The sequence below is a fragment of the Bufo gargarizans genome, chromosome 7, assembly GCF_014858855.1.
Source record: "Bufo gargarizans isolate SCDJY-AF-19 chromosome 7, ASM1485885v1, whole genome shotgun sequence".
In the NCBI taxonomy this organism is placed as follows: Eukaryota; Metazoa; Chordata; class Amphibia; order Anura; family Bufonidae; genus Bufo; species Bufo gargarizans.
Window position 1 is genome coordinate 92,986,181 of NC_058086.1, and position 14,340 is coordinate 93,000,520.

General features: G+C 39.7%; 1 protein-coding gene across 1 annotated transcript in view; it reads left to right on the top strand.

The window, feature by feature from the left end:
* Positions 1 to 14,340, top strand: part of MID1 (midline 1) — a 133,535-nt gene that overhangs the window by 116,685 nt on the left and 2,510 nt on the right. The window contains exon 9 of the mRNA XM_044300935.1: positions 12,994 to 13,201. Within this exon, the coding sequence (XP_044156870.1) occupies positions 12,994 to 13,201 (208 nt within the window). The remainder of the gene's footprint in view (positions 1 to 12,993; positions 13,202 to 14,340) is intronic.

Genomic DNA, 14,340 nt, shown 5'->3' on the forward strand with positions numbered 1-14,340 from the left:
CATCAATAGCCCTTACTTAACCCCTGAAGGACCAGGCAAATTTTGGACGTGATTTTTGTTTTCCCCTCCCAGCCTTCATACTTTATTTTTCCATTGACTTGAGGGCTTGCTTTTTGCAAGAGGGAGGAATTGTACTTTTCAATGGAACGTTTTCATGGTTTATATAAAATATATCGAAAAAAAAAATCGAAAAAATCTGATTTTGTTTTTAGGATTTTGTTTTTAGGCTGTTTACGGTGTGATAAAAATGTGAGGACTTTTGGTTTTGGTGGGGTAAGCTGTAGATTTCATTGACACAATTTTTGTGTACCTGTGACATGATAATTTCTCAATTCATTTATTTTGGAAGACAAGGTGACCAAAAAGCAATAATTCTGCCATTTGGGCTTTTTGTACACTGCTCACCCCACATGATAAAGAATGTGGCACTGAGACATGGGCTGTGGAAATACTGAGGATGGATATATTCAGTAGAAATCCAGGTCTGATGTCCTGTATAATTTTTTTTTTTATTATTTTTTTTCAAGGTTTACCACTCCTATTACTTCGAAAATTACACTGTGTTTCTAGCCATTGAAGTAAAATTAAATTGCAAGTTTCAGTTTTCTTCTATTTGATGCCAAACAGAACATTCAATAAATCATTGCGACCAATTAAGAAACATGTATGAAATGTGGAGGGTGTTATGGTAAAGCAGTTTAAACAGGAAGATTTTTCTTGTTTTGGCCAGAGTTAAAACAGTAGTAATTTGTATCTGGCTTAGTCAGGAACATCCACCCACAAAATCTTCAGAAGTTCATGTTTTTATACCCTTAAGAAACAATATGGGAGCTGTTAACATCCAGTTACATGTGTCACAGGGAGGTTCATGAATGTCTCAAGAATCGGTCTATAGCTATAGAAGTTTGGCAAAATGTTGCAAAGTAAGAATGCTTTTAAAAATAGAAGTGTTAATAGTTTATTTATATCAAGGGAATGAACAATTGAAATCTAAATCAAATCAATATATGATGTGACTGAACTTTGCCGTTAAAACAGCTTCTAGGTACACTAGCACTCAGTTTTTGAAGGTCATCGGCAGGGAGGTTGTTCCAGCCAGACATCTTCGAGAACTAACTACAGATCTTCTGTGGAAGTAGGCTTGTTCAAATCCTTCTGTCTCTGCATGTAATCCCAGACAGAATTGATGATGTTTAGATCAGGGCTCTGTGGGGGTCATATTATCACTTCCAGGACTTCTTGTTCTTTAATCTGAAAATAGTTTTTAATGACATTGGCTGTTTGTTTGGGGTCATTTCTCAGCATTGAGGACATCATTAATCCTAATCAAATCCCCAACCCCATTTGTGGAAGGGCAGCTCCAAACATACAAGGAACCTCCGCCATGCTTTACTGTTGCCTGCAGAAGTTCATTATTGTACCGCTCTCCAGCCCTTCGGCAAACAAACTTCCTTCTGGTACAGCCAAATATTTCAAATTCATCAATCTCATCTATGCCATTTGTCTGCATCCTGGTTCCTCTGTTTTTGTGCATTTTTTGTGTCACTTGGCCTTGTTTCCACTCAACTATTGCTTTGTGTCACCATATTCTGGTATCCAATTTTTCAAACAGAGTGTTCAGATTTTAAAAAAAAAATTGAGCTGTAGTTTTTGTTGGTATCATTTTGGGGTTAAGGCTGCTTTCACACTAGCGTTCGGTATTCCGTTCGTGAGCTCCGTTTGAAGGAGCTCACGAGCGGACCCGAACGCAGCCGTCCACCCCTGATGCAGTCTGAATGGAGGCGGATCCGCTCAGACTGCATCAGTCTGGTGGCGTTCAGCCTCCGCTCCGCTCGCCTCCGCACGGACAGGCGGACAGCTGAACGCTGCTTGCAGCGTTCGGGTGTCCGCCTGGCCGTGCGGAGGCGTGCGGATCCGTCCAGACTTACAATGTAAGTCAATGGGGACGGATCCGTTTGAAGATGCCACAATGTGGCTCAATCTTCAAGCGGATCCGTCCCCCATTGACTTTACATTGAAAGTCTGGACGGATCCGTCCCAGGCTATTTCCACACTTAGCTTTTTTTTGCTAAAATAATGCAGACGGATCCGTACTGAACGGAGCCTCCGTCTGCATTATTATGGGCGGATCCGTTCTGAACGGATCCGCCCGAACGCTAGTGTGAAAGTAGCCTTATGCAACTTTTTTGATAACTTTTTTTTTTTTGGGGAATGTGAGGTGACCAAAATACTGTTGTTCTGTCTAAGAATTTTTTTCTTTATTGTTAATGATGTAACATGATACTTTTATATCAATTATGTTTCTTTTTTTAAATGTGATAAATGAGGAAAAGAGGGAGATTTTGGATTTTTAATATGTATATATTTTAACATGTACTATACATGTGATTTAATCGATCTCTGATTGCCAATCTTTGGCAGGGTATTATAGAAGCAGTAACATAGGAGGTCTGGGGGTCTTCACAAGGCCTTGAATGCCAAACGAACTGCTCGACCCTCCACAATCAAGAGACAGAAGGCGCCCCCTCACTCTAACTTCTCAGAAGCTCCAGTCACTATTGACCCCATTGAGGTGTTAAATGACTAGAATTGGAGTTATCTCTGATCCCGGTCACTGAAGGCAAGTGTCAGTATAATGCAGCGAGCACCCTTCGTTTATGGGTTTATGGAGCCTGCACCCTTCTGCCATTAAGAGATTGTCCCAGGATCACAACTTATCAGCTATCCTGTCTGATCAGTGGGGTCCAATCCCTGGGACGACCACCGATCACGAGAAAAAGGGGTCTTGTATTCCCTGTTTGAATGGAGCACCAGTCAACCATGCACACTACTGCTCCATTCAGGGAATTTCTGGAGATGGCTGAGTGTTCTATTTTGCTATCTTCAACACTCCCATAGACTTTAAGTGGAGCAGCATCACATATTCAATTGAGGAACACGGGGTCCCTATTACCGCATTCACTGGGGGTCCCAGTGGTTGCAACCTCACTAATCAGACATCTCCCACCCATTGTATGGCTAGATTATAAGTTATATCATTCTGGGTCAACCCCTTTAATAAATCATGGTTGTATTCTTATTTGTATTAGATCAGCCCAAAAAATTGGCAGGTGTACGGAAAAAAAATCTTGCCCAGCATTGTATTCATCTTTTTTGTTTTTTAGGCAATCTGATCTAAACACTGATTATTGTTATTGCAGATGGCAATAGCAATGTGTAATATCTAGGCAGGTTATTATAGTATGGTAATGTTTATTAAACTTGCCGTTGAACTATACATTTCTGATGCCAATGCCTTACGACTTCAAGAGTCAATGAACCACGCCTGAAATGTCACCTGGAAACCTACTAACTGTACTCCTCTTACCGGCCCTTATGTAAATATACAGGTTAATCAAGGCCATAATGCTTTTCAGTTCAAATGTTCCTTGCTTGTGTTTTTGTAATTCTGGAAAGAAATGCTGTTTTGTTAAGAGTTGGATAGGGAAAGTACGTCTGGCATATCTGAGAGAGTTGAGGGCCTGCAGGCTTTGCTGACCCCAGTTCATCTGTTCTGTAGCCTCCAAAAATTTGCTGAGCACAAATGAGCATAATTAGGTCCTAGTTTTAGTATCCTTCAGCAACATCTGGGACTGTGTGGAGGGATAGTTTTAAAATGAATATGTTGTGACCCTTTAGCAGCAAGATATATATATTTGATTAGAGTATTTGTACTCATCTGAATCGGTCTAGCTCTCATCCAGAATGTGGCCTTTATAGATGATTTAGTTATTGTCTTTGTTATAGTCTTGCCTAGAGTCAAGTCCACTGCAGACGTCTTTAATCTGATTTAATCATATATAACCTTTACTATATCCAGAAAAGGATTGTGACTCTGAAACATAGCATTTTGTATCAGGATATTTTTATGAAAACTCCGCGTGTAAATATAAATGCACAGGAGTGGCATTTGCTAGCGGTGTGCCGCAGTGGTCAGAGAATACACTCCCGCAACAAACGTGCTCAAAAGAAAGATCCAGTTGCGGGCATTACCAGTAATAAAACATCCATCTTTATTTCTCATCCATTAAAAACAGCAGGTACACAATCCAGTTGTTAAAGGGAATGCATCGTCATAAAATGACCTATTGTTTAAATCCTCTTTTTATGTTACATTTGGACAATTTCTCCATGTACCTATCTATATTTATTTATGTAATGCGCTTATATATTCCGCAGCATTTTACAGACATTAGCATCAAGCGGTCCCCAATGGGGCTCACAATCTAAGTTCCTTATCGGTACATCTTTCGAGTGTGGGAGGAAATTGTTGTATCTGGAGGAAATCCACGCAAACATGGGGAGAACATACAAACTCCATGCAGATGTTGTCCTTGGTCGGGCTGCAAGGCACCAGTGCTAACCACTGAGCCACCATGCTGCCCATATTTAAAAATCAATCATAACATGCAATTTTCATACTGGCCACTAGACCTGGAATATGTCGAGACTTGTTTTAGAGTAGCCACATGGGTCATAGACACAATGGACCTGAGGGGACCTCATTGACCTCTATGGGAGATTTTGCTAGGCATGCTCTGTGACCTGTGCAGAGGTCAGGAGGGACTAGATGAGCTGTGATATCACCTTTTGTAGATGGTGGACCCTGTGTTATTTATCGCTGTCATGGTAATTCTGCCTATGATAATAATGTAGTAGCTACTGAACTGTTATTACCTGAACATGAGGTCTCAATAGTGATCACTGTAAAAAAAAAAAATGCACAATTTTGGATAGATATTTATTTTTTTGTTTAATATAGATAATGACAAGACAAATAAAAACCAAACAACAGAAATTATAAAAATATTAGTTACACAATAAATCATTTTCTGGTGCCACATTTTCCCTTTAAGGCTTCGTTCACATCACCGTTCAGTCTTTCCGTTCTCCTGCTTCGTTTAGGAGCAGGAGAACTGAAAGGACGGAGTAGGCACATAACTGAGCCAAACGGAGCCCTTAGGACCCCATAGACTAATGGGGTCTGTTATGTTTCCGCTTAGAAAAATTTAAATAATCTTCTAAGCGGAAACATAACGAACCCCATTATAGTCTATGGGGTCCTAAGGGCTCCGTTTGGCTCAGTTATGTGCCGAAACCGTCCTTTCCGTTCTCCTGCTCCTAAACGAAGCAGGAGAATGGAAAGGCTGAACGGTGATGTGGACGAAGCCTTATTCAGAGGCAGTCCAATGTCTTCTAATTCAGTGGAAGAAATACATGAGCTTTATTTTACTGTATATTGATTTTAGTAACCTTAGGTAATGCCTAATTAATTGCATTGAGACTGTTATGCAGCTGTGAAAATCTTTAAAACTGTAAAAGTTGTGTCTGAAGTCTCATAGGAAGCATGCACTATTAGCTAGTGTTAAACTTTTCAAAGGCATATTCACTTTTCCAAGTTTTTACCTGAGCATGAAGAGAATAGCAAAGAAAGCAGATAATATCTGCCATGACCTGTGGTACAGTTCTGATCGGGGGTAAGTGGGTTACTACATGTTATTCCAAGCAGAAAGTGGTTTTCATCTGGTTTAGCAAGAACAGTCATAAAAAATCAGTCCCTAATGTAACATTCGGGTAAGATTAAAACCAAATGTCAGATTCAACAGCAGCTGTGAGCAAAACCTTTCAGACATGGAATATCCTTTCTCTTTGTTATCCGTTCTACAGTATAGACGTTGCTTATATAAGGGCTTCTAGTCCAGGGTTAGATGGTTTTATGCACTCTTTATGTGTATTCGGTTTTCTCCCCCAATATTTAGCAGAATCAGTTGTGATGGTTTTTTAAATATATTTTAGCCATTTCCAAAACAACAGAAAAATGTCCTTCTTTATATGAGAAATCCCATGTGTGTTGATTGGCTTAAACTTAGCAGTTCTTCCTACCTGGCGGATTGTATTCAGCCTGAAGGTAGGACACTAGAAAAATCCCCATTGCTCTAAAGCCCTGCCAAGGACATCTTATTAGGAGACCAGAAACTTTACCATCCGTTGTGTAGGTTAAAGTGACCAAGCGTTAACTACCGTACCCCTTGTATAAGGAAAATTGCAACTTTTGATCATTTGATGACAAATCCATTCACATGTGGCGGAAATGCAGCGAATTTTGAATATAGATTTGCAAGATGAAATATGTATCGTATTATAGAACTGGCAAAGTAGATAAGATTTTAGCAGATCTCATCCACGTGCTACAGAAAAATATCTGATTGTGAATTGATTTGCCGGGCAGATTTCAAATTTGCAGTGCACACAGTTAGGACTGAAACTATTACTAGATTGAATCGAGTAATTTGACACTTATTATTTTTTTTTTTTTGCCTTGAGGATTCGTTTGTGTCATGTGACCACGGAGCAGGAGTGAAGCGCTTGCTATTACTCACCGCTCTGTGGTCACCCGCCGGCCCGCACCGCACTGCAGTGTACTGTATCTTGACACATCGTCAGGTCATAGTGCACGTAAGCGCGCACTATGACCCGACACTGTGTGACGTCAGGACGACAGTGCAGCGTGCGGAGAAGAAGATGGACTGCCCCTACAGGAAAGGTAAGTACTGACGCTGGTGGCACTGAGGGGGCAAGCTGATGGTACTGGGGGGGCTGATGAATTTTTATTTAAAAAAAACTTATTTTAATTCATTTTTTGTTATTAGAGTATTCGATTAATCAATAGAATACTCCATTACAAAAATGGTCGATAGCTGCAGACAGTAGTGGGAAATCCATGGACCCATAAATGTAATGTCATAGGCCTAGGAAGAGGCCTCTTCAAATAGCTGACAGGCGAGTTGCCATGAAGCAGGCCCCTACCAATCAGATATTGATGTCCCATCTTGAGGATAGGCCATCAGTATTTAATGGAGTTGGCCAATTTCTAGCTACTGATGACCAGTGTGTATGTAAGATGACTATACTTACTAATGTAGCCTTTGTTGATATTCTGTGCCATTTGCTATATTTCATAAGCTATGTCCCATTGTTGGGCAAACCTTCAGTGCTATCTGCATAGTACTCCTGTCCATAAGATGTGACCAGACACATCACTCCACCTCCAACATTCAAACACTCTGTACCTGCACTAAACTTCCAATAGTGCAAGAGCAGATGGCACATTCAGTGTTTTTAGTTTTTTTTTAATTGAGTTATTTTAAACATATTGCTCCATGAGCTGCACCTTTATGGACAGAACCATTGTTTGGGCAACACAAAAGACTTGGAAAATAGCACAGAATATCATCAAAGGCTATTTTATTGTGCCATATAGTCATCTTACATACGCATTGATCAGCGGTAACCAGAAAGTGGCCAACCCCTTTAAATTCCGCAAAGCTCCCTTAGGCTACTTTCACACTTGCATTTAGAGCGGATCCGTCTGAGACGGATCCGCCCCTATAATGCAGACGATGGATACGTTCAGAACGGATCCGTCTGCATTATATTGTAAAAAAAATTCTAAGTGTCAAAGTAGCCTCAGACGGATCCGTCCAGACTTTACATTGAAAGTCAATGGGGGATGGATCCGTTTGAAAATTGAGCCATAGTGTGTCATATTCAAACGGATCCGTCCCCATTGACTTGCATTGTAAGTCTGAACGGATCTGTTTGCCTCTGCACGGCCAGGCGGACACCCGAACGCTGCAAGCAGAGTTCAGGTGTCCGCCTGCTGAGCGGAGCGGAGGCTGAACGCTGCCAGACTGATGCATTCTGAGCGGATCCGCGTCCACTCAGAATGCATTAGGGCTGGACAGAAGCGTTCGGGGCCGCTTGTGAGAGCCTTCAAACGGAGCTCACAAGCGGAGCCCCGAACGCTAGTGTGAAAGTAGCCTTAATGAGTTGTTGAAGTGGTTTTGAATTGTAACCCTAGTCTTTGGGTAGTATGACCCCTGTTGATTTGCTAAAAATACAGTGGTCTCTCAGGTTCCAATGTTAATTTGTTCCAGGATGACCGTTGTAGGTTGAATATGTTGTCAGCAAAGACCATTGAAACTTTAGGGATTACTGCATATATAAAAATGTGAAAGCAGCATGCCACTATGTATACTTTATTTTATATTTTTTCAAGTTCAATGTTTATTTGGCTAATGTAGGCAACTTTCCAACCCCGCAATGCAAGTTTCCTATTTCATGGTATAGAAAATATTTTTCTTTGTATTTATTGTGAACTTTTCTCCTGAAATATGGAAATTGACATGGTATTTTTGGCTGCGACTATATTGTTCTTTCATCTGTTTGGATCGTGGCATGTTATGTGGCAGTCTTTCCTTTGTGCCATCTTTTGTTGAAACTGACTTGTAGCCAGGAACTTGAGGCCTCATGTTGAAATTTCATGTAAAAGCAAACATCCACTTGAAGTTCATCTTCCTGTTAAACAGGGCCATGCATTTAGACAGAAAATATTTAGCTTCCTTGTGAGTTTTGCTGGGCAAATGAGGTGGTGCACTTTCTTCCGAGGCTTCCAGTAAAGTCCTTAAGAGTGTTTCCCTACAAGAATATATAAAAAATCTAACTGAAAACCTTCGGACACTGTGTAGCAACCTTTTGTCCACTCTATTATCTAGATACATGTATTTTAACATTATAGATTTAGATGTTTTATATGTAGACTTTTCCATGTACCTTCCAGCTGTGACTTTGTGTAGATCCCGTTTAGCTGATTAGTAGAAAACATCTAGTAGCTACCCCCAGCAAATTAGTTTTTCCATCAAATCTTTCGAATCAGAATTAACTAGAATCCTATGCTGGATTATCACTAGGGCAAATGTGTTATTCAGTCCATCACTATACTTTATACAAATGTATCTTGTATATCTGAAAATGCAAGATTTCCTTCCACTTAGTGTTTTTCTTTATTATCCCAGGGTGATATCCAAGCATAATCCTGGATTTGAACTCTAAAGTATTAAATACAAGACCAGAATGTTATTTTGCTATTTACAAGACCCCTGAGACTTCGTTTGATCTGCTCAAGCTTATAGACGTGCCTACTTTAAGCCCCTTTAATTTCCTATAGTAGTTTCAGATCTAGAATGTCTAAAACTGTTTTTACACTTTTATTTGCAGTTGGCTCTATGTAAAGTATATGTGTGATGTTATTTGAGATATCTGTCAGGAAGCATTGTCATGGAAAGTACAAGAAAGCCAATCATTTACCTATTTATCAGACTATTTGTTCTTCTGTTACATTATTTTTTTTTTCCAAAAACCACATTCCATGAGCAATTAAATAACCCTAATAGTCGTAGATAAGGTTTGTGTAAAAACAAAAAACAAAAAAAGAAACCTTCAGATCTGTCAGTCATTTATTTTATTACTTATAATCTTACTTGCTCAAAAGGGGTTGCTGAGGTAATTAAAGGAACTCGGACAAGCCCCCTAATGGTCTAAAGCAGTGGTGCACAACCTTTTCTGGTTGGGGGCCACATTGTCAGCCTGAACCAATTCTAAGTGCCGAAAATAAAACTTAAAGGGGTATTACCAACTAAAATACTGTATTTTTGGCATATTGAACATACAGTATATTCTATAAATGTTTAGTTCCAGTTCCAGGACTCCCATCTAATAGGAGAATACATGAAAGATATATGTAAAAAGCCATAAGACATAGACATGCATGTCTTTTACCAGATGTTTGTTGGCCGCACAGAATGGTATCGAGGGCCGCAAGTTGTGCACCCCTGGTCTAAAGGATGCTTTACTCCCCTCATTGGTCCAGTGCCATTCTCTGCGCTACCAGTCCAGCCCTCCTGCCACTGATTGTTTACAAACCGCTGCAGCCAGTTACTGTCCTCATCTGTCTACTGGAGGAACAACGTCACAGAGAACGGCATTGGAGAAAGAGCTACGTATAGCATTATTTATTTTTGAATATTCAGGGCTTTTCCTGGCTTGTCTCGGACAATCCATTTAAGGGTGTTTTTACACATGGCATTTTTGCAGTGTTTTTCTTTGTTTGCATGAAAACACTTTGGCCAGGTCTTTGCTGAAATCCACTTGTAAAATATGAAATGCATTACAATGATTTTATGCTTGTAGTGTCATTTATTTGTGTATTTTTTTGTGACCTGTGGGTTGGTTGGTTTGTTTGTTTTTTGAATATACAGCTTTCTTGGATGGCTTTTTTTTTCCTGCCATTTTTCCATAGGCTTCATTATAGAACATAACGAAGACATGTTAATGTATAAATAAAAAGAGCATGTTAAAAAGATGCATGAAATTCTTGCCATTTTGCAAGCCCAAAAAAGCTGCAAAAAACTGTATGTGAGGGAAGTCTTGGGTGTCGTTCAGGCGAACGATTGGAAACTGGTTTGTGTTCCGGACAGTGAATATGGAGGAGTTTTTCAATGGACTGCACATAGGAGTCTGTGTGTGGGCTGTCTTTTCCACAGACACATTTGAGTGAATGAGTCTTGCTTTTATTTACTGTCTTCTGATTCAGCTTGGTCTTGTTAGAGCTGGGATTTCTCACAAGACCACGCTGTACCATCGCTGCCAACAGGTCAGTGTCTCACATCATTAAGATGCCAGAAAAGAGCCCAGAGAGGCTTCTTCTTTGAGGCAGCTTCTTACTCTGGTCTGAATGATACGCTGTCCCTTTTGAAAGCTGTGGTAACAGCATGGTCTCACGAGAAGTTTTGAGATGACGCTGCGCCAGGAACATCAGGAGAAACCCCAGCAAAGATCTTGGGGGACATTACTACAGAACGGGTGGAGGGGTGCATAATATTGATAAGTGAAAATATGCCATTCTCGAGGAAGCATGGCTAACTAGAATATAGAAATATCAGACTTTTTGGGATTGGTGACAGGTCCTCTTTAAAGGGGTTGTACGGGCTTTTTCTACTAATGAGCTATCCTCAGGATAGGTCATCAATATCAGATCGGGACAGGAGACTGCATTACTGTGCTTGCTGTCTCCTTATACAGCTGATTGGTGGGTGTGTCTGACCTTCGCCAATCTGACATTGATCTCCTATCCTGAGGATAGGCATACAAACACAAGTTGACTGCAGCATATCCAGAAGTGAACTTTATTCTCAGTGGTCCATGAAAAAATGTGCAATAACGCCAATAAAGTGCAACGTTTCGACTATTATGACACTTATATGGGGTATACACCTTATTGGTGAGATTTAATGAGCAGGTGTCATGGAGTGTTATACAGATCTGTGATTGGCACATGTTAATTAGGAGGTACAATGTATGCTATATAAGCTTTTTTGAGCTCACCTCATGTTATGCTTGATAAAGACTACTATGTAGTCGAAACGTTGCACTTTATTAGAGTTATTGCACATTTTTTCATGGACCCACTGTGAATAAAGTTCACTTCTGGATACGCTGCAGTCAACTTGTGTTTGTATGCTGATCGGATGACCAAGGTGGATCTGAGGTCGTGGATGGGCTGATGCATTTCACTTAGAGTCTACATGGTATTTGAGTGCTCCTCTGAATATAGTATTTGCTATCCTGAGGATAGGTCATCAATATTAAAAAGCCCAGACAACCCATTTAAACCAGTGGTGCAGTCTCTGATAATTAGTGGCCTTATTGCTCCAAGCAACCAGACAGGGTTAAGTTTTCAGTATGTAAAAGGCACTAGGAAAATAAAACGAGGACTGTGATTTGTTTCATTGTGAAACAAGATCACTTCTCCTCCGAGACGGAGTACAAGAGACTCTTGGTTTCTTGTCTTGCTAGGATTGTCTTGCTAGGATGGCAAAATTAAATAAAATCACTTCAAATATTTATCGATTTCCATCATAAGAATTTTTTAGTCCATGCTATGTAGTCTACAATATTGTTGGAGACTAATTCATCCAGGGATTTACTTTTAATTACTGTCGGGAAGAAATTTTCAGCTAATATGAGGCAATTGGCAGCTACCATGTAGGGTTTTTTCTTTAAGCCGGATGTACCGGGATCTTTTTTTTTTTTTTTTTATCTTCTTGATGTACTTCTCTCTAGTTCTCTTAACAAAAACAAAAAAAGTGGTGTAATTGTTTACTTAAAGGGATTGTCTCATCAGCGACAGCCCCCAGTAAGCCTAAGCAAATTAGGGCTGTATAACACCAACAGATTATCTGACCAATTTCTGTCCAATCAGACCAATAGTTGGTGTATATAGCAAAAGATCTCTGTGTGTAAACGACCATCTTACCAATAATTGATTAGAGAATCTGTCAGATAATCTGTTGGTAAATGAATAAAGAAAATAGACTTGGGCAGTCCTGGTGATTCGTTTGCATCATTGTGCTTATTTTTGTATTATACACAATATTTCAAACAAATCTCCAGGAGTGTAAGTCTATTTTCTTTATTTGTTGTTACGAAGTTGGGACCTCACGACTAGAGTACCCGAACCAGGACACAAGTGCCACATTCCCTTGAGAGATAATCTGTTGGTGTACTACATCCCTTAGGCATGTACTGTTAGATGGCAGCCACAGATAAATGGCCATCTATGTAATACAAAGACAGCCCTTCAGAAATGGAGTCCTGAGTGGAGGTACCCCATTATTAGGTTATGTTTATATGACCTGCCACTTTAAGTGAAAATTTCCCAGTATCAGTATTACTTCTGTTCCTGTTTTACCATATTAAATGAACAATTTATGCCATATGAAAAAAGTGCTAGTATTTTATGATAATCATATATTTGTCCAAAAACATTTCAACCGTGAGGTGGTGCCACTTTTCCACTATTCCTTTACAAAGCATTGTGAACTTTCTGTAACCTCTCTGGTACACAGCTGCACAACATGACCGTCACATTTGATCTGCCTAAGTGACACAACCGGGTCTCGTAGTGCCGCTAACCATATTTTGTGTTTAGTCCTGGCAGCTAAAGCTTTATTTTTTATTTATTTTTTTTCTTTTTTTTTTTTTGACACATGGTCCTTTTGTTTCCCTGTAAAGTATTGAAAACCCCTTACGTTCCATATCTTTTGTTTTCTACAGGCCAGCCTTTTAAATTGGACCCAAAGTCTGCCCATCGGAAGCTTAAGGTTTCTCATGACAATTTGACAGTGGAAAGAGACGAAACTTCTTCAAAAAAGAGTCACACGCCAGAGCGTTTCACTAGCCAAGGAAGTTATGGTGTAGCTGGCAATGTGTTCCTGGACAGTGGCCGCCATTATTGGGAAGTGGTTATAAGTGGAAGCACCTGGTACGTATTAAGTGTCAGTCCCTGAGCTTATATCTAGTGGTTTTCCTTTCTTTTTATATGAAGACTATACCATAATGAACCAGGAATAATATTTAAACAGTAACACAAGTAGGCCTGGGTTTCCCTTAAGAATTTTACATACTTGTGTATCGATGTTTAGAGGAAATTGAAGATTTTAACATTCGCTATAAAAACTTGCTCAAATGGGTAATTTGCTTTTATTGTCAGCCTTACCAAATTTCTGCATCTCAGGTTAAAAGAAGGCCTTGGTTTAGTGACCACAATACTTAGCAGTGAAGAAAACCGGAGCTGGAATCCTTTGAATTTTACTTAGCATGGAAGGATTTCATGAAATAGCAGAATTACATTTTTTACACACTAAACTTCAGTACATGTTCTTGTGAAATGATGCAGGCTATGGCAGTTTTTTTTTTATTTTAACAAAGCCATATGGTGCAGAAAGCATCCAGGAAGCGCTGTGTTATCTCCAGATGCATGAAGGCGGTAAAGCGACCATCTAGTTTTCCATAAAAATGTCACACTAAATTATGAATGTAAAATTGGAATACCTGGTGCTCTTTTTTTAATCTTTCCTCCCCGGTTCCTACAATTCCATATCCCCTCTTTATTTAGTAAAAATTTCCTTTTCTCAGACTAGCACTGGTTCATCAGAGAGCAAGGGTGATTGTCTCAGACACTTTATCACACGAGGGGTCAATCACAAAGGCTTTACAACAGGTCTTTAGTGTTAAAAATTGCATTTTATTTTTCTTGCTCCCTCACAAAGTTTTTGGTTTTTTATTTTTTATTTTTTAAAGTGAGTGGAGCTTAGCAAAATGTATGCCAAATTAAGAAGTTAAAATTATATCTGACAGCTACTCCATCTCCTTGCTGGCATTTGCTTCAGTTTGTGAAGCACAGACATCACAGATGTGACACATTTATCATGGCTGCATCTTACTTCAGCAGCTTTTTAGGTAGACTGGCATGTGAAACACCAGTTTTTAGTAACGGACCCCCACTTTTCATAGAGTAGTGTGAGTAGCTGGTGGCCATGCTGTGAAAATTAAGAGTGGGAAACTGATTGGCGGAACCATGGCAGAAAGATGAAAAAAGAGGGCATTTGTGGGATATTTCTA